The 22,532-nt window shown below is 49.8% G+C and overlaps 1 protein-coding gene across 1 annotated transcript in view; it reads left to right on the top strand.

Annotated features, from left to right (window-relative positions):
- The window catches only part of ANK1 (ankyrin 1), a 184,857-nt gene that overhangs the window by 114,657 nt on the left and 47,668 nt on the right, over positions 1–22,532 (top strand). The window contains 13 exon segments of the mRNA XM_035119972.2: positions 217–315; positions 1,411–1,608; positions 2,301–2,399; positions 3,085–3,183; positions 3,414–3,611; positions 6,114–6,212; positions 7,908–8,006; positions 12,043–12,141; positions 14,003–14,095; positions 14,345–14,417; positions 15,582–15,605; positions 20,845–20,941; positions 22,122–22,203. Of these exon segments, the coding sequence (XP_034975863.1) occupies positions 217–315; positions 1,411–1,608; positions 2,301–2,399; positions 3,085–3,183; positions 3,414–3,611; positions 6,114–6,212; positions 7,908–8,006; positions 12,043–12,141; positions 14,003–14,095; positions 14,345–14,417; positions 15,582–15,605; positions 20,845–20,941; positions 22,122–22,203 (1,359 nt within the window).

Below are 22,532 nucleotides of genomic sequence, written 5' to 3'. Positions count from 1 at the left end.
ACCATCAGGGAGATTTTTAAAGGGGCCAGGGGGAGCGTGGGCAGTTCTCCCATCCTTTTGGGCTTGGGTCAAGCCTTTGTTTGCACTGCATGAATAGTACAGGGTGTAAGAATCTCAAGCCCCACTGGCTTTTATAGAGATTGATCAGATGGTCACAGAATGAGATCTTTCGAAACAGCTGACATTCCATGCAACCTCTTTTTTCCCTTTCCAAAGAAGGTGGAGACCCCCCTACATATGGCAGCCCGGGCTGGGCACACGGAAGTGGCAAAGTACCTGCTGCAGAACAAGGCCAAAGTCAATGCCAAGGCCAAGGTGAGAGCATCCTCGTCTTTCTGGGCCAGACTCCTGTCCCCATGAGTGGCCCACACTTGCTTGGATGGAGGCATCATCCCATGCCAGGGGAGGTGGCATGGCGCGCATGGCGGGGGGGGGGCGCTGTGGAGGAGAAGGTGGATCCCGTATCCAAGGAGGGCACTGCAGCTGTTGCAGCTACCATGGCGGTGGCAGCAGCGAGCAATGCATTCCTTGGAGGTGGAATCTGCTATCCCTGCGGATCCTGCTGCCTGAGGCAGCCTCCTCACCTTGCCTCAGGGTTGGCCCTAGACAACAGGTGCACATTCTTGTAAGTAAATAATTGAACATTTTTTATTGTGGGCTAGTGCTTCAAGCTCAGTATTTCAGAAAGAGCAGGCTCCAGTCCAGCTGCTCTTATAAGGCAAAAGGGTAGCAACCAGATCACTGGGGCAGCAGATCCCCATGTAGATCTTTAGATTTCGCTCAGAATCAAGGCCCAGGCCCAGGTGTTCAAGATCAGGAACAGGGTTTCAAGACTGCACAGGAACAGTGCAGTTTTTCTGGTGAGTCTTTGTGCCTCCCTGCCAAGCTTTTAAGCAGCGGAGGAGAACACTTGTGACAATCAATCCCTGTCCCTGCGACACTCTGCCCAGGGAGAAGAGTCTTCTCTGTTCTCCTGCTGGTGCCACCTTTCCCTGGGAGACGTCATCAGACCGTCTCACCATCTTCCCGTGGGGATACAGTCTCCCCGTCTTTAATAGTCCCCTGCTCTCTGCAAGTGAGGGAGAGGCAACCTCTGGGACTCCTGCCTCATCTGTAAACTGGGCACATCTGGAGGTGTGTCTGTGTTGTCTAAAGGGTCTATTGTATTGTCTCTTCCTCCCACTCCTTGTCGGACGGCCCAGAGGGTATCATGACACGGATTTTCCCTTCCTGGAATAAGATGCAAACCCAAATGCACACATCTCTCAACTTTGCGGTGCAGCTGTCCAACCAAGTAACACGTACAAAAAGGCATATACTGTACTATGTAGAGTGTGCATACACATTTCTTTTGAGGATGGAGTGCTGTTGTCTTCATCTGAAGTGCCTTGTCCTTCTTCCCCATCGTAGGATGACCAGACTCCCCTGCACTGTGCGGCCCGCCTTGGCCACTGCACAATGGTGAAGCTGCTGCTGGAGAGCGGCGCCGACCCCAATCTGTCCACCACAGCCGGGCACACGCCCCTGCACATCACAGCACGCGAGGGCCACCTCGACTGCGCCTGCGCCCTCCTGGACAAGCAGGCTTCACAGACGGTCATGACCAAGGTAGGGAAACGGGGGCGCTGGGTCATGTTCCTTCCGGACTGCTGAAGCAAGGTCCCAGACAACTCCCCGTGGGTGCTGCTAGCCCAGTTTGGGAGGATCTCACCTCCCCAAAGACTTGGAGCTGCCTGAAGCCTTAGGAAGGCTGGCAGAGGCTTGACTTGGCAGTGACTCTGCCCCCATGAGGCGCTGTGTGCAATATTTAAAGGGCCTGTCCTGCTGCCACAAGTTGCTCTGGGGTTGTGGAGCAAAAGAAGCTGCAGGGGGGTGCCTTTTCCTACTCTGAGGGGGATGGAAGAGCCTCATCCCCAGGCCAGGACAGTGGAGTAGGGCAGGGTGCCTCTTGTGGGGTGGCTGGTGCATCAGCCTTTGGCCAAAACTGGGGGACCTGAGGCAGGAGATATGACATGCTCCCCTGCAGTCTTGACCAAGCTATACTGTGTGTTAATTCTGTGTTAACACTTGTTTCTGCTTTAGATCTCTCTCTCTCTCTCTCTCTCTCTCTCTCTCTCTCTCTCTCTCTCTCTCTCTCTCTCTCTCTCTCCTGTGAGTGCTATGGGTCTTGGGTGTTGGGATAGGAGTGAGCAGAGAAACCTGGACCACTGCCTGGGTTGCCTCCCCCCTTCATGACCCCACTCCCCCTGACCCTGCTTGACCTGTTTTCTTCCTCTCTGATGCTCCCTGTTTCTCCCCAGAAAGGATTTACCCCTCTGCACGTTGCTTCCAAATATGGGAAAGTGGATGTCGCCAAGGTGCTGCTGGAGCACGAGGGCCAGCCCAACACAGCAGGGAAGGTATGTATGTCGGGGGCCTTGGCGGGAGATGCAGTGGCCCTGAGGAAGTCAGACCTGCCGATGGTCACATGTGTCTTATGGCATGGGGACATAAGAGTCTTTGGGTGCTTCAGTTGGTGGTCCAGAATCAGCAACTGCAATGAGCCCCCCCCCAATGATCCACAAAGGGGAAATACTTGGGAGGTAGTGATCCTGTCCTCCTGGGTTTCATAATACAGAGGCAAGGGAAAGCTGAGTGTAGCCAGACCTGCACTCTGGACTTTAAGAAGGCCAATTTCAAAATCTTAAGGAGCTGCTGGGTGAGATCCCAGGGTCAGAAATACTCATAGAGAAGGGAGTCCAAGAAGGATGGGAGTTTCTAAAAGGAGAAATATTGAAGGCCCAAATGCAGACAATTCCAACAAGAAAGAAAAGTGGGAGACATCTAAGGAAACTGATGTGGATGCCAAAATCAGCAGGAAGAATTCAGTGTCTTCTTCCTCTCAAACGGGTCCAAGTCTGAGTTTCCCTCCTCACAAACACCCCTGACATGTACAGTAAGCAGATTCCCCTACCAATATACTTTCACGCCCTCTTTGAACATCCATTCAATGTATAGATCAGGATGCTCACCTGCTACAAAATCAAGTCGGAAATCCTTGTCTAAAATAAAATGCTCAAATGCCCCCTGCTCCTCTCTCTGCAGAACGGCCTCACCCCCCTGCACGTCGCTGTTCACCACAACAACTTGGACATTGTCAAAGTGCTGCTGCCCAAAGGAGCGTCCCCGCACAGTGTGGCCTGGGTAAGGGGCAGGTTTCGCTTCCATGCCACACTTCTGGCTAGGATTTAAAGATTTGAAGGGCAGTGCCATGGAGGGGAGGGCAGGGCAGAGGAAACCTGAGCACAGCTGCCCCTTTCTCCTGCCTGCATGGAGCAGCCTCAGGTGGGAGTCAAGGGGTTGGCAGGAGCCGCCGTTGACTCAGGCAGATCAGACTCTGGGGCATGGGCTTGACTTGCCTCTCTCCTCTGCAGAACGGATACACCCCCCTGCACATCGCTGCCAGGCAGAACCAAATGGAGGTGGCCAGCAGCCTGCTGCAGTATGGCGCCTCCGCCAACGCCGAATCCACACAAGCTGTGACCCCGCTGCACCTGGCAGCCCAGGAAGGCCACTCGGATATGGCGGCCCTTCTCCTCTCCAAGCAGGCCAATGGCAACTTTGGCAGCAAGGTGAGTGGAGCAAACGCCTCCTGTGAGGACAAAGTCTGCTTTCCAAAGGGGGGTAGAAGAACACAACCCGGATAAGGCAGGAGTGGGGAACCTCAGCAAATGGCACCACCTGGGCCCCTCTGTCTGGCTCTTGGGGGGGCTCTCCCCAGACCCTTCCCCACACCTTTCTCAGCTATTTGCAATGGAGCTTCCCATCACCCTGTGTGTCCCCACCACCACCACCTGAAGCAGACTGGGGTGCAGGGTGCCTTGGAAAGGATGGGGGAGGTCTGTTGTATGAGCAGAAGTTGTTCCTTCTACACAACTCAGCCCAATGGGTATTTGAACCAGGATTGTGACTGTTGCTTGATAGGATGGAGAGGTGTGTGTGTGTGTGTGTGTGTGTGTGTGTGTGTGTGTTGTTCACACATGTGTATAGAAACCTCTGGCTTTTGCATTCTTGGCATGTACCCTAATGTGCAAAGGCACCTCAGAATCTCGGAAGAGCCCTGCAGGTGCTGCCCCCCCCCGGCCCCTCTAGCCCAGCATCCTGTTCTCACAGGGACCACCCATATATCTGGGGCAAACTAGGGAGCAGCACCTGAGCCCCCGAGCGAGCGCTCTCCCCTCCTGTGTATTCAGAAGCATCCCTGCCTCTAGCCATGCACACAGGATATAGCCATCCTGACTAGCAGTTCATGACTTTGTCCAAACCTCTTTTGAAGCCACCCATTACTGTACCAATTGCTGCACCCACTGCGGCCTCTGCCTCTAGTTCACTTCTGGCCGTGTGACTCTGGGGTGATTCCCCCTGGGGAAGGGGACCTGGGCTGACTCCCCACCCTGGTGACAAGGCAAGGAGAGAAGAGGGAGTCAGTCCCTGCCAGAATAAGCCAAGAAGCTGTTTTATTTCATCTTCTTCATGGAGGCTATTTCTGCCAGTGGCTTTCAGCCATGGAAACTAAATAGAGCTCCCATGTTTGAGAGCAGTTTATCGGAGAGGTGCTGGGGAAGGGGCAAACCACAGGAGGGGATGGACATAGGACCTGCTCTTTAACCAGCCACCCCAGGATTCCACTGAGCTCAGTACCAGCTGACTGAGCAGGAGTGATGTTCTAGGGTTTCAAAGTGTTTCCCAGCCCAAGCCAGAGGTGCTGGAACTGAACCTGGACCTTCTGCATGTGACCAGATGCTCCCTGCTGAGCTGCAGACTTTCCCTGTTTGCCATCCTGCTCTTCTTGAGAGAATCTTCTCTGCTCCAGCAGGGCTGCCATGTGGTGCCACCCCCAAAGACGGCACCAGGATGAATCTCTCCCCCCCTAAACTTGCCAAGCAGCTGTTAGGTTTCTATTTCTACCAGTGACCACTAGGCGGCACCAGTGTGTTGCCTCTTTTTGTGGGAATACTAGAGCATGGGTAGGCAACCTAAGGCCTGGAGGCCAGATCTGGCCCAGTCGCCTTCTAAATCCGGCCCATGGATGGTCCAGGAATCAGCGTGTTTTTACACGAGTAGAATGTGTCCTTTTATTTAAAATGCACCTCTGGGTTATTTGTGGGGCATAGGAATTCATTCACACCCACACCCACCCACCCACCCATATAGTCCGGCCCCCCACAAGGTCTGAGGGACAGTGGGCTGGCCCCCTGCTGAAAAAGTTTGCTGACCCCTGCTTTAGAGCTCAGCTTGGGGACCCCAATTCCCAGCTTGGGGACCCTGAGGGAACCACTAGTAGGGCCCTGAGAAAGGACTTAAGCAGGCAAATAAGGGCTCCTGTGAACCCAAAATGGACATCCCCAGAAGGGGCTGTTGGCTCCCCCTCTCTGCATGGGCCAGTAGGGCATGCAGAATTTTCCAACTTTCAATTTCAAAAATGAGGGGTGGTAAAACATTGTAGCATGGCTTGGGAATTCAAAAGATACCGTATTTTGGTTAAATTAATATAATTTAGTTTTGCTTGGTAAGTAAAGAGTGGGTAAAATTGCACAGAAATTGCCAAGTACTTGCAGTTCTATTGTGTATTCTCTCTTATCTTTTATATATTTTTATTTATTAGGGACCCAGGTGGCGCTGTGGGTTAAACCACTGAGCCTAGGGCTTGCTGACAGAAGGTCAGCGGTTCGAATCCCTCTCTCTTGAGAGAGAGAGACTGCAATCCAAGAGTCCAAGAGTGTAAGAGTCCAAGAGAGTAAGAGAGGGAAATGGCTGCTTCCTTCAGAATTTATCTACCGCCTTTCCCATCTAATTAGCATGTGGAGGAACAGGAAACTAGCCTTAGTCATGTGTTCCTCCTCAGTCCTCCAAGTGGACTAGGTATTGTTGTGACTTGACTGCACTTAACCCTTTGCATCCCACAGTTGTTTATTTACTTGACATTTGATGGGAGGGCATTCCACAGGGCGGGTGCCACTATTGAGAAGGCCCTCTGCCTAGAAAGCCGGGAGTGCCCTAGCAGTGGTTCCCGGTGTCTGCCCACCTCCCCACGGGACCCTCTGTGGGTAACCTGGCTCTTGCTTGTCTTCCAGAGCGGCCTCACCCCCCTCCACCTGGTGGCTCAGGAGGGGCATGTCCATGTAGCAGATGTCCTCCTCCGGGCCGGAGTTCGAGTGGATGCAACAACGCGGGTGAGTCCCCTCAAATGCCATGGCATCCTCCATCAGACAGATAGGCCCAGAGTCGAGAGTGTCCTTTGCTTGTCTGGCTGGCACTGGTGGTCATTGTGGTCCAGAACATCTGGAGGGCACCAAGTCGGGGAAGGCTGTTGTCAGGGCAGTTGCTGGCTACCCTCGATCAACGACACACCAAACCACCTTGTCTTTAGTGCTTTTATTGCGAAAGCTATTTACAATGCAAGAGCTTCATGAAAACATGTCTACTCAGTGCTATCAGATTCTCCCAATGGCACTTTTCGGCTCCTCCCCCAGCAGAGTAGTTTGGGGACCCCAAATCTCCTCCCCCTGTGTTTGCGAGCCGTTGATTGTGGAGTGAATTTGAAAGGATGCCCCTCTGATGTTTCCCCGCTGGAACTTTCTGCTGGCCCCTCCTTCCTTGCTGATATCACAGGCTGCAGGTAGGGCTCTTGGATGCTGCCTGAGCCCCACGGGGCCCGCTCCTCTCACTTCCTCCTTCCTTCCTCCTTTCCTTCCGCTGCTGTCCAAGCCGTTTGAGGAGCTGGATTTGATGGGGGGTGGCTGCTCCCTGTAAGCCCACCCCCTTACAGCCCCTTACAGCTGTGCCATTAATAGGCTCCAGGTATCTCCTGTGCTTGGGAAGTGGAAGGGACTGTAGAATAGTGGGTAAGAAGGATGAAGACACAGCTCTCAAAACAACCAGCTCTTTATTCTAGCTCTGAGTCCAGACTGAACAGTACCGGTAGCTTAGCCAACTGGCTTATATAGTATTCAGTAACTTGCAACAGTAACAAACTTCTCCTAGCTACCCAATCCGTGAACAGCACTCTCAATCCTTCATTTGCATGTTGTGGACCTGAGTGAGAACGGCAGCCACGGTGGCCAGAAGGAGTACTGCAGTTACCTTAATACATAACAGGGACCACCACCAGAACACCATAGCACAGCTTTCCAGGGTGCTTCCCAGATGTTGCTGGATTACAGCTCTCATCATCATGCTGCCTGTGGCTGATGAGAACAGTAGTCCAACCACACCCAGAGAGCGCAAAGCCAGGGAAAGCTCCTACAGCACATGCCTACAGGACCTTAGCCAGCCAGGGTTGCTGGTGACAGAGTGACAGGGGCAAGCCAACAGCCAGCCACACGAAGCAAGTGGAATTAACTCTTTATAAGGAAAAAACAGGATCTACACAGGAGTGTCAGGCCTAAAGAGCACAGCAGCACATCCTTGGTCAGTCTTGCCCTCATGAAACAGTTGTGGAGACTGAAGCTCCTCACCTTCCCACAGCTGCCTCAGTTTCCTCCTCCGCAGGGTTTTCCCCAAGCAATCTGAGACTGTGCCTGTGTGATGCCAATTTCTCCTCTGCCCTCTTCATGCCTCTCCTGGTTCTGGGAGATCAGCAGGGAGGGAAGCTTGTTGCAGCAGGAGGGGGAGCTACTTGTTAATCCTCACCAGCTGGACTCCTCTCTGCCTCTGGAGCTCCTCCCTCCCTCCCTCCCACTTCAGCTTCTGCCCCTGATTCTGGACTTCTCTCTACCACAGACTCTCCCTGCCCACTAAGCTCTGTACCTCTTCCACTTCCGACCCCTCCTCTTCCCAGTCTGCTCCCTCTTCTCCCTCTAACCATTGTCACCCCACCACCAAGCCTTGACCTGAAAGTCTGCCCTCTTTTTATATGTGCCTCACAGATGGGCTATACTCCGCTGCACGTGGCTTCTCACTACGGGAACATCAAACTGGTGAAGTTTCTGCTGCAGCACCAAGCGGATGTCAATTCAAAGACCAAGGTATGGAAAGACTCTCAAATGCATCCTTTCTCAAGCGTCATCCCTGAGTGCTGCTCCTGCTGGTTATGGATGATGGGAGTGGTAGTCAAACAATATCTGGGAACCCAAGTTTGAGAAAGGCTGCTATGATCACTTGTTTGTCTTTCTTATTTTTATTTCTGCTCTGTTTGGTTTATTTGTTAAGAATTCTGTTATTATTTGTTGTATGGTCACTCATCATTAAATGTCCCAAGGATGGCTGACAAGCAAGACAAATTCATTTCATTTATTTATTTTAAAAAAATTGTACACCATTTTGATTGTAAAACAAACAAACCTCACAAAGTGGCATATGAAATCAGTGATAGACTAAAAACAGATTAAAACACATTCTACACATCTGGTAAAGGTAAAGGTACCCCTGACCATTAGGTCCAGTCACGGACGACTCTGGGGTTACGGTGCTCATCTCGCTCTATAGACTGAGGGAGCCGGCATTTGTCCACAGACAGCTTCCAGGTCATGTGGCCAGCATGACAAAGCCGCTTCTGGTGAACCAGAGCAGCACACGGAAATGCCGTTTGCCTTCCCGCCTATTTATCTACCGGTACTTGCACTTTGACATGCTTTCAAACTGCTAGGTTGGCAGGAGCTGGGACCAAGCAACGGGAGCTCACCCTGTCGCAGGGATTCAAAGGCTTGTCTAAATAAAAATGTTTTTAGCAGGCAGGGCCATCTTAAGCATATCCGGCGCCCCCCCCCCATGGCGGCAGTAGGCTGTGGCCATTGAACTTCCTCTCCTCCTCTTCTTACCCATGAAGCAGAATCAGCGAGACTCCTGCCTAGAGCGGCAGTAGGCGCATGATGCCGCTCTAGGCAGGAGTCTTGCTGATTCTGCTTCATGGGCAAGAAGAGGAGGAGACACCAGCCCATGAAGCAGAATCATGAAGCAGATCGGCGCCCCTTCTGCACCCCTGGTGGCCAGGCGCCCAGGCCCAGAGACGGCCCCTGTTAGCAGGTGCCAAAAGGAGTGCAGTGAAGGTGCCTGCCTGCCTGCTGTCAATAGGCAGGGAGTTCCAAAGTGTAGTTGCTACCACAGTTAAATATTGATTTCTTACAAATGTGGAACATATATTATGTGGTGCCTGTAACAGTGCCAGTTCTGTATATCAAAGCGGTCAAGAAGGCATCCATGGGGTAAGGTGACCTGTGCATGCTTGACATGAATTACACACAGGTCTTGCTCTCGAAACACTCGTTATCCAAAACTTCAGTTGTTGTTTTTGTAGTTTAGTCGTGTCCGACTCTTCGTGACCCCATGGACCAGAGCATGCCAGGCACTCCTGTCTTGAACTGCCTCCCGCAGTTTGGTCAAACTCATGTTCGTAGCTTCGAGAACACTGTCCAACCATCTCGTCCTCTGTCGTCCCCTTCTCATTGTGCCCTCAATCTTTCCCAACATCAGGGTCTTTTCCAGGGAGTCTTCTCTTCTCATGAGGTGGCCAAAGTATTGGAGCCTCAGCTTCACGATCTGTCCTTCCAGTGAGCACTCAGGGCTGATTTCCTTCAGAATGGATAGGTTTGATCTTCTTGCAGTCCATGGGACTCTCAAGAGTCTCCTCCAGCACCATAATTCAAAAGCATCAATTCTTCGGCGATCAGCCTTCATTATGGTCCAGCTCTCACTTCCATACATCACTACTGGGAAAACCATAGCTTGAACTATACGGACCTTTGTCAGCAAGGTGATGTCTCTGCTTTTTAAGATGCTGTCTAGGTTTGTCATTGCTTTTCTCCCAAGAAGCAGGTGTCTTTTAATTTCGGGACTGCTGTCACCATCTGCAGTGATCATGGAACCCAAGAAAGTAAAATCTCTCACTGCCTCCATTTCTTCCCCTTCTATTTGCCAGGAGGTGATGGGACCAGTGGCCATGATCTTGGTTTTTTTGATGTTGAGCTTCAGACCATATTTTGCGCTCTCCTCTTTCACCCTCATTAAAAGGTTCTTTAATCCCTCCTCACTTTCTGCCATCAAGGTTGTGTCATCTGCATACCTGAGGTTGTTGATATTTCTTCCGGCAATCTTAATTCCAGCTTGGGATTCATCCAGTCCAGCCTTTCGCATGATGAATTCTGCATATAAGTTAAATAAGCAGGGAGACAATATACAGCCTTGTCGTACTCCTTTCCCAATGTTGAACCAATCAGTTGTTCCATATCCAGTTCTAACTGTAGCTTCTTGTCCCACATAGAGATTTCTCAGAAGACAAATGAGGTGATCAGGCACTCCCATTTCTTTAAGAACTTACCATGGTTTGCTGTGGTCGACACAGTCAAATGCTTTTGTGTAGTCAATGAAGCAGAAGTAGATGTTTTTCTGGAACTCTCTAGCTTTCTCCATAATCCAGCGCATGTTTGCAATTTGGTCTCTGGTTCCTCTGCCCCTTCGAAATCCGGCTTGCACTTCTGGGAGTTCTCGGTCCACATACTGCTTAAGCCTGCCTTGTAGAATTTTAAGCATAACCTTGCTAGCGTGTGAAATGAGCGCAATTGTGCGATAGTTGGAGCATTCTTTGGCACTGCCCTTCTTTTGGTTTGGGATGTAGACTGATCTTCTCCAATCCTCTGGCCACTGCTGAGCTTTCCATATTTGCTGGCATATTGAGTGTAGCACCTTAACAGCATCATATTTTAAAATTTTACATAGTTCAGCTGGAATATCATCACTTCCACTGGACTTGTTATTAGCAGTGCTTTCTAAGGCCCATTTGACTTCACTCTCCAAGATGTCTGGCTGAAGGTAAAATTGTATACAAAAGACCCTGTATATTAGGGAAGTTCCCCACTAAAATGTTAACAAGCCTTATTGACTTAAAAAATAATAATTGAAAGGTGATTTGGATATTTGGATAACTGAACATAAGACTGCGGAAAAGTAGAAATTGAACAAACTCCAAATAGGCAGTATCCCTGCCTGTGTGCATTGAAGGTTCCATCTATTTGTTAGGGTTCAGCTGATCTTCTTCTCTATAAATTTGTCCAGTCCTTCTTTGAAAGCCTTCTAAGCCAGTGACCATCACCACAAATTGGTGGCAGCGAATTCAAAAAACCTAACTCTCTGTTGTAGTGTGAAGCACTTTTCTTTCACCTACTGCCAGTCATATTTTGTTGGTGTCCTGGGTGTTAGGAGAGAAGCATGTCTGCCTCCCTTCCCCCTGCTTGGTCGCCTGCTTTCTGAATAGTGGCACCCCAAACCCTTTATCTTTTGGGGTGAAGAAAGTGCTCCAGCCTCTTGATTATATTGACTACCTTGGGATGAGGCATTTGTCCCCATCCTGGTTCATTTGAGTTTGACATTCCTGAAACAAACACAAAATGAAACCATCACTCACATCGGTTAAGTAAAAAGTAAAGTTGGCCACATTTGTTCCTAAGATGAAAATCCACAGTTAGGATTCAGCCATCAATCTCCATTTTCAACCTGCATCTACAAGCTGACTTCATGGGTACAATATCATGCCTAATTTTGCCGCCCCCCCTTACTTATTTGTTTTCCTTGAAACCCCCCCCCCCCTCACTTCTTGCTTTGTGAAACATCTCCCCTGATGAAGAGTTCTGGAGAACTCCAAAGCTTGCCACCCTTTGGGGGGAAGGAGGGACTGCAGCCCACTGGTCGAGCATCTGCTCTGCCCACACACAGAAGGTCCCAGCAAGTTCAATCTCCACCTGGCATCGCCAGGGGTGGCTGGGGGGACTCCTGCCTGGATCCCCGGGGAACCTCTGCCAGTCAGTGCAGACAATACTGAGCCTTGCTGAACCAATGGCCTGACATAGTTGCCCACAGTTTTCTAGGTTCCTGCCATCATTGGTCCTTGTAAAGGTGTGTTTACACTGTGCCTTTAAAGCCCTTTCTTTCCCCCAATGAATTCTGGGCCCTCACAGAGCTAGTTCCCAGCAGCCCTTAACCAACTTCAGTGCCCAGAATTATTTGAGAGAGAGAGAGAAAGGCAAGCTGTTCCTGGGGTGGACTTTAGTTTTCTTTCTCTTTCCCTCCCAGCTGGGATTCACTCCTCTCCACCAAGCGGCCCAGCAAGGCCACACCGACATTGTGACCCTCTTGCTCAAGCATGGCGCCTCGCCCAACGAAATCAGCTCGGTGAGTGTGGGCTACGGAGGACCTGGGCTTGGGGGCTGCTGCTGCGTTGTCCTCTGCATGGATGGGGGGGGGCTGCCATCCATTCAGAGCCTGAGGATGCTCTGAGTCCTTGGCGTCCCATGGAGCTGGGATTCCTGCCTTGCAGGGGGTTGGACTGGATGGCCCTTGGGAACCCTTCCAACTCTACGATTCTGTGATTCCCTCCTGCCAAGGAATTCTGAGAGCTGTCATTTGTTAAGGGTGCTGAGTTAATTTAGGAGACCCCTGTTTCTTTCACTGAGCTACACTTTTCTGAGTCCCCTGCAAAGGGGGGTGGGGGGGTTAAACCACTCTGGGAACTGAGGTTCTGTGAGGGGAACAGGGGCCTCTCTCAGCACCCTTCACAAACTATAGTTCCCAGGATTCTTTGGGGGAAGCCACGGCTGTTGAGGTGGCTTCATGGTGCTTTAACTGGATGGGTGCTGGTCTGGCCATGCTGGGGTCACCTGGCGCTTGTCCCAGTGTTGCTGCGATTGCTGCAGAAAGAGGCAGTCAAATCCTGGACTGCAATACTTCAACGGGGAGGGGGGGCATAATTTTGAATGCTCACACATGAACAATCCATGCATGCAGAAAACTAGTACTGTATAAGGTACACCTTATATAGTGTAAGGTAGAACAGTTAAGTTTAGCCTTCTCCCTGACAAAGAGGCCATCTACCAGCTCCATCTGGTACACCGGATGAGACCCTGTCTCTCTGTGTACTGTCTTGCCAGAGGCGGCAGAGACCACAGAACACTGGTCCCAAAGTATCTTCACTGGCTCCCAAAGTATCTTCACTGGCTCCCAGTATGTTTCCGAGCACAATTCAAAGTGCGGACCTTTTAAGACCTAAACGGTCTTGGCCCTGTATACCCGAAGGAGCATCTCCACCTTCATCATTCAACGATAGTCACCAGGGTGTATCTCTGAGGGCCTTCTGGCAGTTCCCTCACTGAGAGGGAACCAGGCAGAGGGCCTTCTTGGTAGTGGCACCCTCCCTGTGGAACAGCCCCCCTTCAGGGAAATAAACAACAATATGACTCTTAGAAGACATCTGAAGGCAGTCCTGGAGAGGGAAGTTTTTAATGATTGATGTTTAATTATGCCTTTATACCGGTATGTGTTTGGCTGCGGCAAAATATGTCAGATAAATAGGATAAATGATGATGATGATGATAATAATAATAATAATAATAATAATAATAATAATAATAATAAATTTATTAGAGGCAGGAAGAATCCTTGGTCACATTTGTAGCATACATTTAAAATATATTGATACAACTTTTAAAAATTGGAAATTGCTACCAAATTGGAAATTTGCTACCAAGGAGTGTGGTGGAGTCTCCTTCTTGGGAGGTCTTTAAGCAGAGGCTTGACAGGCATATGTCAAGAATGCTTTGATGGTGTTTCCTGCTTGGCAGGGGGTTGGACTGGATGGCCCTTGTGGTCTCTTCCAACTCTATGATTCTATGATTCATGGCTCCTGCTCCTGCTCCTGCAAAGAATTCTGGGAGCTGTAGTTCGCTGAGGGTGCAGAGAGTTTTTAGGAGCTCCCTAATCCCTGTTTCAGAGCTACAGTTCCCTCTGCACTGAGATTTTCAGTGGCTGGAGTGTGGGTTTCACTGCCCAGAAAAGCTCCTGGCCCTTCCCCATTGGCTAGTTAAACCAGGATAAATTATGCAACTTGAATGCAAGTGTGCATACTTTTTGCAAATCACTAAATTCAGCTTTTTGGTGCAAAAAAAAAAAATTGTAGATATTTACACACAGGCCTGACCTGAGGCTTGTATGCTGTTGGCTGAGTGGTTTTCTCCCACCTGTCCGCTTCTCTCTGCAGACTGGTGCCACACCTCTGGCCATTGCCAAGCGCCTGGGCTACATTTCTGTGACCGATGTGCTGAAAATTGTCACTGATGAGTCCAGCTTCCTGGTGAGTCCCTCAGCCAAGCCTGACCTGGGGTTGGGGGGTGGGGTGGGGTGGGGGGAGCAATGCTGGGGTCACCTGGCGCTTGTCCCAGTGTTGCTGCTATCGCTACAGAAAGAGGCAGTCAAATCCTGGACTGCAATACTTCAATGGGGGGGGGCATAATTTTGAATGCTCACACATAAACGATCCATGCATGCAGAAAACCCTGAAGCTGTGCTCCCTCCCTCCCTCCTGACCTGTTGCCTCTTGCAGTCATTCAGTGACAAGCACCACATGAGTTTACCAGAGACGGTGGACGAGATCCTGGATGTGTCAGAAGACGAAGGTGCGTCTCTGGCTTCCCCTGTGCTTGGGGCTGCTCTGGGAGGGAGATATGGGCACGAGGGGGATGGAGGCTGTGCACAAACCATATCTTTAAAGCGCATTCTCCACCCACCCCAAGAAACTTGGGAACTGCAGTTTTCCCCTCACAGAGCTATAGTTCACAGCACCCCTTAACAAAGGACAGCTCCCGGAAATCTTTGGGAAAGTTGTGTGCACAGCCTGAATCCTGCCCTCGGGGAAAGTCCTTGCACTAGGTGCCAGCCTTTCCTGTTTAATGGCTGCACTGGGTATTTTCTGGTAGAAAAGAGGAGTAAAAGTCAATGGACTGAACTGAAACGGAACATTCCACAACCTTTCTCTCCCTGCTTGATTTTAGATGCCACTTCTCCTCCCTGCCCTGATCCATTTCCCTATCTGCCCCCCTAGCATAAGTAGCCTCCATTTTTCAAGCCTTCACAGATTATTTGGAAATAAGTTTGTGATGGTGCCTCCACTTCCTTTTTGAATTCAGCTTCCAGTAGCTTGGAGAACATGACCAGCAAGGCTTGCTTTCTGCACAGCTTAGAGCACTTCAAGCCCCTGCAAAAGGAGGCACCACCAGCAGGTCTCTGCATTTGCCTCAATCCCAGGGGAGCACATCAAAAGCACAGAATAGGGCAGTGAGAATCCTGAGAATCTTCGGCTTAGATTATTGTTTTGAAACAAGTTTCTGGCCCATATGAAGGCCAAGATTTTATGTTGTGAATCAAATAAATAAGATGTGCTTGAAATTGCTTGAGGAAGTGCCTGCTGAATCTCAGAAGCCAGAGGCAAGGCTGCATAGGAGCGCTCAGTGTTCATAGACCTGTGGAGCTGGAAATGGACCCTAGCGACCATCTAGTCCACCCCCCTTCAATGCAGGGCTCACAGCTGAATAGCAGGCATGGATCTCCTGCCTAGCTGCCATCAGGGACAGGGGCTTCTTTCCCCAAGATATCTGCCTCCCGCCTCTCTCAGAATGATGCCAAACACCAGCCCACTTTGGGACAGGCGGCCTGGCAGATGTTTGGTTTTGAGCTGAGGCACAGAGGGTGCCTGGCCCGTGACCGTGTGCTTGTGCGTTTGTGCCCACCAACCTGGAGCGCACAGTTCAAACCTGCTCTTCTTCTTTTTTCTTGCTTTCCAGGCACGGCTCACATAACTCTCCTGGGTATGGACTGTGTGTTGCTGTTGTGGGCTTGGCTCGCCTGCTCAACCCATCTGCCCCATTCCACCCCACGCGGACCCACCAGGCCTCACATGCCTCCATCCCATGCTGCCCTTGGCTTCCCAGGGGGCCAGCTCGCTTACCTGCCCACTCATTGTGTCTGTGGCTGTGAGGATGGTGGGGGAGAGGGTGGCGTGGGGAAGGGGCTGCATGAGAGAGCCGTCACCCACATGGCTGCTGAGCTCTGCTGCACACTGGTCTACAGGTGGGAGGCACGCCAGGGCATCTGTGCCAGGGCTTAGAGAACTGTCCCAGGAAGAAACCTGGGCTTTTGCCTGTCTCCCTCTTTTTGCTCCTGGACTCCCCTTGCTGCTGACCATCACTCCTGAACCCCCTTCTCCCCCTCTTTCCACATTTGCCTTTCCAACTCACTTTCCCATCTCCTTCAAGGATCTGAGGAGGCGTTTAAGCAGGAGGGAATGCAAGCACAAAGATCTGAGCCATCCCCCCCCCCAAAAAAAACCCCTCCCTGCTTTCCTTGAAGTTGGTGAAAAGAAACAGCCCATCCTTCCCAGTAACTGACCAGCTCTCAGTGGCTCCTCCTTCCTCCACCCCCACCCCCGCACTGTGGACCAAACAACATGTGATCTTAACTGCATCCTTTTGGCCATGAATGCAGGGCACCCCCACTCCACTCCCAAAATTGCCAGGGCAGATTCAGATTGTGCTGATTCAGATTAGGACCCTAGCAGAGTAGGACAGTTTTACTCTAAGTGGAATTAGTAGTTGATACAACCCTTGTGCCCTCCATGCCCATTAATTGTCCTGTGCCTGCAATTTGCACTCAGCGAAAGGAACCCATTTGCTTCCATTTCAGGTACAAGGGCTGGTTGGGTCGGGATTATGACCAAGGGTTAAAGCACCCTCCCTTCCTTTAATGTGCTGGGGTGAAATTTGAAACAGCCCGGCAATGTTAGACCTGTCTATGCTGTGAAGGTCAAATGTCATTTGGCCCCAAACCTCTTTATCAGGCACCTGGCTTGGTTCTCCAGGCACCATTCACAGGCATCAAGGCAATGGTGCTCTAAGTTGGTGAAAGAGTGGTCGCTCCTTATGGTGTGGACACTTACCCCACTTTTGCTTCTGGTCTAGGAGCATCCCAGTTCCTGAGATTTCCATGTCACTAGGTTAAGCAAAATAAAAAAATTCATTCAGTAGCACCTTAAAGACCAACTAAGTTTTTATTTTGGTATGAGCTTCCGTGTGCATGCACACTTCGTCTAGGTTAAGCATTAACCACAGTCGCTGAGAGTATGTCATTCACACAAACAACACAAAGTCTAACGAATGAGGCAGGTATGCATGCGGACTCATTCCCCTCTCCTCCTCTTCAGCCCTTTGTGCTCCCTCCCACCACTGAGTCCTGGAGATGGAGGTTAATTGGGAGAGCAGAGGAGGGCTAAGGCCCCAAGAGTCTATAAATTTTTGCAGGGGGCTCCTGCTGGGCTGAAGCTTGCAAGCTGCATGCACAGTCTTCTTTTTATAATCCATTTTTTCAACATAAAATACAATAAAAGCCAGACTAATCTAAAGAAGAAAATAAAGAAAGAAGCAAGAATAAGAAAAGGAAGAAAATAAAGAAGAAGAGAAAGAGAATAAAAGGCCCTTTATGACCATTGTGCCTTGACGTTTATTCCCCACAGAGAAGAATGAGCCTGGGAGCTTCCCCCTCCTCTCCCCCCCCCAGCCTCCCACCCTGGGAGATCCTCTCTGCTCTGCCCCTCACACACAGCTCTCCATCTTCCAACCATTGCCTTCCTGCATTTATCTTCATTAGTCTAAGATAGGGAACTTCAAAACAAAGCATAAATTAACCAAATTTATGGAATTAACCAAAGAGCAAGAACAACAAGAAGAATGAGAGCTCATATATAAAGAAGATAAGAGAAATTTTGAAAAAGAAAATAAGAAAATAAGAAGGGCTTCCGCTTTTCTGTTTGCCAAATATGATAATTATTCAAAATATGCACTCCAGGATAACATCTAGCTCTAATAACTTCCAGCTATTTCCCAATCTGCTTGGCATTGTTTTCTCAATCGTCAATCCCAAGCACCTGAAATTCACCTTTTTCCGTCAAAAAAGTCCAACAGGAGCTCTCCAGCTACTATTACCATTACATGTCCACAATAGTCTTTCCAACTAATCTTAATAATGTAGTCGTCCTTCCTTATTGACTTGTTGTGTCTTCATTAATTTCTACCCAATTCCATATGTTCCAGTCCTATTTCCTGTTGACCCTGCTTCGTCTTAGTTGAAAGGGAAAAGGAAAATCCTTCTGATCCTCCACTTTCCCCAGGAGCTTAGAGGTTTTTTCTTCTGTGTTCCCTTTAATTCGTACCCAAGGCCTTTTCTCTCTCAGCTCCATCCCTGCCATCTCCGGTTGCCTCTTAATGCCTCTGTCCACAATTCCCTTCACCCCCACTTTGTCTGTTTCAGTCCTCCAGACAGCTGTATGGATGTCATCTTATGGTCCGGCAGATCTGGGCCCACATCTTCCCCCAAAGGCCCTGTGCATTCTTTCATTTGATGTATCTTTGATCCCATCTCCTTTAACGTTCTGCGCATCTCAGCTCTTGGTTCTGTCTGCTGTTCCTCCAGCCCACGGCACAGGACACCATTGAGGGAGGAGGCATTCAGCATTGCCTTTGCCTCAAGGACCTTGTGTCTGCTTCTTTAAACGCTTGTTTAAAGATAAGGGACTCAGCTATACAGCTGCAAATAATACTTTTACATGCAATACACAATGTGACACTAGATGGTGATGGTGAGCCACATGGAAAATGCAATGTATTTTTAAAAACGCTTTTTAAAAAGGCATTTTCAGAACGGTTTTTATATGTGCGTCGATTCCACCAAGGTTCAGTTTTGCTTTTGCAGCCAACACAGCATGTACAAGATGGAGACTTACGGGCAGTATAAAGTGAAGATTTTAAACAGATTCAGAGCCATATTATCAGTTGTATTCTTTCTTAGTTGCCAGTGATTAAGATAAGCTTTTTGGTTAAATTTTTTTAGCCTGTTAAATAATGCTTTTTCATTCCCTCTTTCCACCTAAACATTAGGAAGAACTTCCTGACAGTAAGAGCTGTTTGGCAGTGGAATTTGCTGCCAAGGAGTGTGGTGGAGTCTCCTTCTTTGGAGGTCTTTAAGCAGAGGCTTGACAGCCATCTGTCAGGAATGCTTTGATGGTGTTTCCTGCTTGGCAGGGGGTTGGACTGGATGGCCCTTGTGGTCTCTTCCAACTCTATGATTCTATGATTCTATGATTCCCCAGCAGTCCATTTGTCATCTGGGTGCTGATTAATTGGCAATAGAAAATCCAATTTATAGTTATTTCCAGGTTTCAGAAATAGTTAAAAGAATCTAATCTAAGGGCTATTATGCGGTGCATGGGCCCATGAGTGTTCCTCACTTGAGACATTCCTCCACCCCCCCCCCAAAAAAAACTTCTGTCTCTGGTGTGATGATTTTTTTCTTCTGGCTTATCTTTGAATTCCCTTATCTCAAAAAGGAGTTTTTGTAACCTTCATTATCTTGAATCGCTGCATAATTGTGTCTGCTGAGAGGATTGCCAGCCTGTTTGCCATCTCCCCCCTCCCCCCGCACAATCTTCTTAATTAAAAAAACAAATAAAAATAAAAGGCCTTCTCTCCTACCTGGGGATTCAAGCCCCTCCCCCCCTGCCACCTGGGGGATGCCAGGCAAATCTGGAGACTTCAGCTTCCTCCTGGGGGTCTGGCAGCCCTTCTCCTTTCCAAAAGGCTTGTTGAGTTTGGAGTTGTATCCACAGTTAATTCTGCTGAGAGTAGACCATAGCTGTCAAGTTCTCCCTTTTTTAAAGGGAAATTCTCTTATGCTGAATAGGCTTCCTCGCGAGAAAAGGGAAAACTTGACAGATGTGGAGTAGACCCATTGAAGTTTCCCAGCATGCCTAGCTTAGGCTCATTCATCTCAAGGAGTCTACACTGAGTAGGACTCAGCTGCATACAACCACCCCAGTTTTTATAGCTGTGCTGGGATCCTGGTTTGGATGCCAGTCCATGAGGTTTTCATGGGGATTATTATCCGTCTTTTAATTGTCTTGTCTTGTGGGTAGTAAGAAGCCTTCAGTTTCTTTGAAAACCACCCTTAGCAAAAGAGCAGGAGAGAGGGAAAAGGTGTGCAAGCAGCATGGGAAGAGCAAAGCTCATCTGGGGGCCACATACTGGAATGGGCAGGGGCCAGATACAAAAGCGGGCCAAGCCATACATGCAAACTCCCCCTCTCTGTACAGCCGACTTGTTACTCCTCCTGCCCCCCCTGCCCCCATCCGGCAAGTGCTTTGTCTGCCTCCAAGGGCACATCCTAGCCAAGGGAGACCCCACAGAGGGAGGGTGGTTCTTAGGAGAAGAAGTAGCCTGGGGAGGCTCCCGAGTGTCTGGGATAGAGGCCCGGGGAGCCCCCTTTGTGCCTCCCCCCTCTGGGCCTGATGTCACCCACCTCTGCCCCATTTGATACATTGCTGTGGGTTGATGTTGGCTATTCGGTGTGGCCAGATCCCATGCCCTTCCCAGCCGCGTCATGCTGGAAGGATGGAATAGACCAATCTCCCCAAGTCAGCATCTCTTGCCACCTGGGTCTCTAAGGGCTCATGCATTCTTGTTTTGTGGCACGTTTAGAGGCACACGCCTATGCCTTCCTAGTTTCTGTCTGAGTTTTTGTGGGGTTTTTTTGCCTTGGAGCTTTCCTGGCAAGAGCCTGCTTTTTACTGCTGAATCAGAGCATACGGGAAGCCACAGAAAACTCAAATTGCTGTTTATTCTTGGGAAAGCACTCCGACACGGAGTTTTAAAGGGTGGAGCTGAGTGAAAAAAGTGTGGGGTGAATGGTAAGTGTGGATGAGCCCTAACCCTGGCCACAGGTGTTGCCCCCGTGAACCATCTCCTCTCATGTCACTGCAGCCCTCAAACATCCATGGGGCAAAGTGGGGTCCTGTCCAAATGGAAAACAAGAGCCTGCTCACCCCCAGTGATTCCCTCGGCCCCTTCCCCAGCCTGCATCTCAAGCAGCAGGAGGGCCATTGCCCAGTTGGCTACAAACGCTGCTGTGCTGCTCAATTTGGTTCTGAGCCAAGTGCCCCTCATCGTGCTGCTGGTGGGGCTTGCTTCCCCCCTTTCCTTTTCAGCCCTATCTCTTTTTCAGGCGATGAGTTGCCCGCTCCAAAGCCACAGAAGCGGGACTTCCAGTATCAGGAGGACGAGAGAGAAATTTTGGAGTTTGTCCCCAAACTGGACCACACGTAAGACATGCTGGGCAGGGCAGGGCAGCAGCAAGGTGGGAGTTGTCCTTTCGGGGGAAACTGGGCTCAGCCCCAAGACATTTGGGTCCCCCAAGCAGAGAATTCAGCTGGCCTCCCTTCCATTGGGGTGAATTTAACAGGGGGCAATTATTGTTTGAATGGTAATAAATACACACACAAATACGAAATTTATACTGTATGCCTCTTAATTGCCAATGTGACTTCTAAGCAGTTTATGAATGTAAAACCAATTACAAAAAGTGTGCACAATTGAAATACGCTGTTTATTTTCTCTCTACGAGAGGTTTGGTAACTTTCAGCTGCTGATGTTCCTCCAGAGTTTTGAGAGGAAATGGGAAAGGCCAGCCTTTCCTACAGGAAGTCCCAGGCTGCTCTCGCCATAGGAAAGTTCCGTTTCAAACAATAGTGTTTTCCCTTCTTGCTCAATGACTTCTTAGACGGTCCCAAAGTCTACTTTCTTTTACTCTCCTCCCGCCCCATAGCCTCTACCTGACATCTTTCCCCACAGAGTCCAGATTACTTCTCTTTTTTGTTTAGCTTTCCTCCGCACTCTCCATGGCCAGGAAAGAATTTTCGCTGACAGCTTTTGTATTCTTTGGAAATTCCCAATTTTCTGGCTGCGGCTTCCACTCTCACCATGCCACACATTTAAAGCTCATGACTTCCCCCAAAGAATCCTGGGAATTGTAGTCTTCCCCTCACAAAGTTACAGTTCCCAGCACCTTCAACAGACTACACTCCCCAGGATTCTTTGGGGCAAGTCCCATGCTTTGAATGTACGTTGGATGTGGTTGCGCCAGTTTGGCATAATAGTTAGTGTCAGACTATGACCTGAGAGATGAATCCCCATTCAGCCGCGAAGCTCACTGGGGGATCTTGGGCCAGTCACCATCTCTTAGCCTAGCTTACCTCACAGGGTTGTTGTGAGGAGGAAATGGGGGGGGGGTAGGGTTGGAAACCATGTATACCACTTCGAGCTCCAGTGCAGGAAACGATAATAAAATGCCCAATTAGGAAATGAATGGGATGGTTGCAAGCATAAAACCGAAAAACATAGAAACAGTTTTTTAAAGTTCCATACGCAAAACAGCTAAGAAGAATTCCACATATAAAAGCAGGTTTTTGAACAATAGTTGCTTGACTGTGTTCTGCTTCTCAGGAGGGAAGAGTCTCCCGCCATCCCGCGAATCCCTTGTGTGACGCCTGAGACGGTCCTGATCCGACCCAAGGAGTCAGAACAGGTGGGTGGGTGTCTGTCTCAGCAGAGCTGGAGGGGCAGAGCCGTAAAAAGGACCTGGAGGGACCCCCAGGGGCATTCCTGACTCCAGTGTCCATCCACAGTAGCCCTTGGCCCTTGGCCCGTCCCTCTTTGGAGGCTAAGCCACTGGCGACCAAAATGATGCCTTTGCAGCAGGGGTGCCCTGAAACTGACATGCCTGTCCCAGAGAAGCTCCCATCATGGCAGGCTGGATCTCTTTGGGGCACCAGTTGCTGGAATCCACAGGAGGGAGAGGGCTCTTTGCAGGTGGTTGGCTGCTGGGCTAGAGGGGCTGTTGGCCTGATCTAGTGG

The sequence above is a fragment of the Zootoca vivipara genome, chromosome 6 (assembly GCF_963506605.1).
Source record: "Zootoca vivipara chromosome 6, rZooViv1.1, whole genome shotgun sequence".
Lineage (NCBI taxonomy): Eukaryota > Metazoa > Chordata > Lepidosauria > Squamata > Lacertidae > Zootoca > Zootoca vivipara.
The sequence above is the reverse complement of the archived record's forward strand: the minus strand, read 5'-3'. Positions and strand labels throughout refer to the sequence as shown.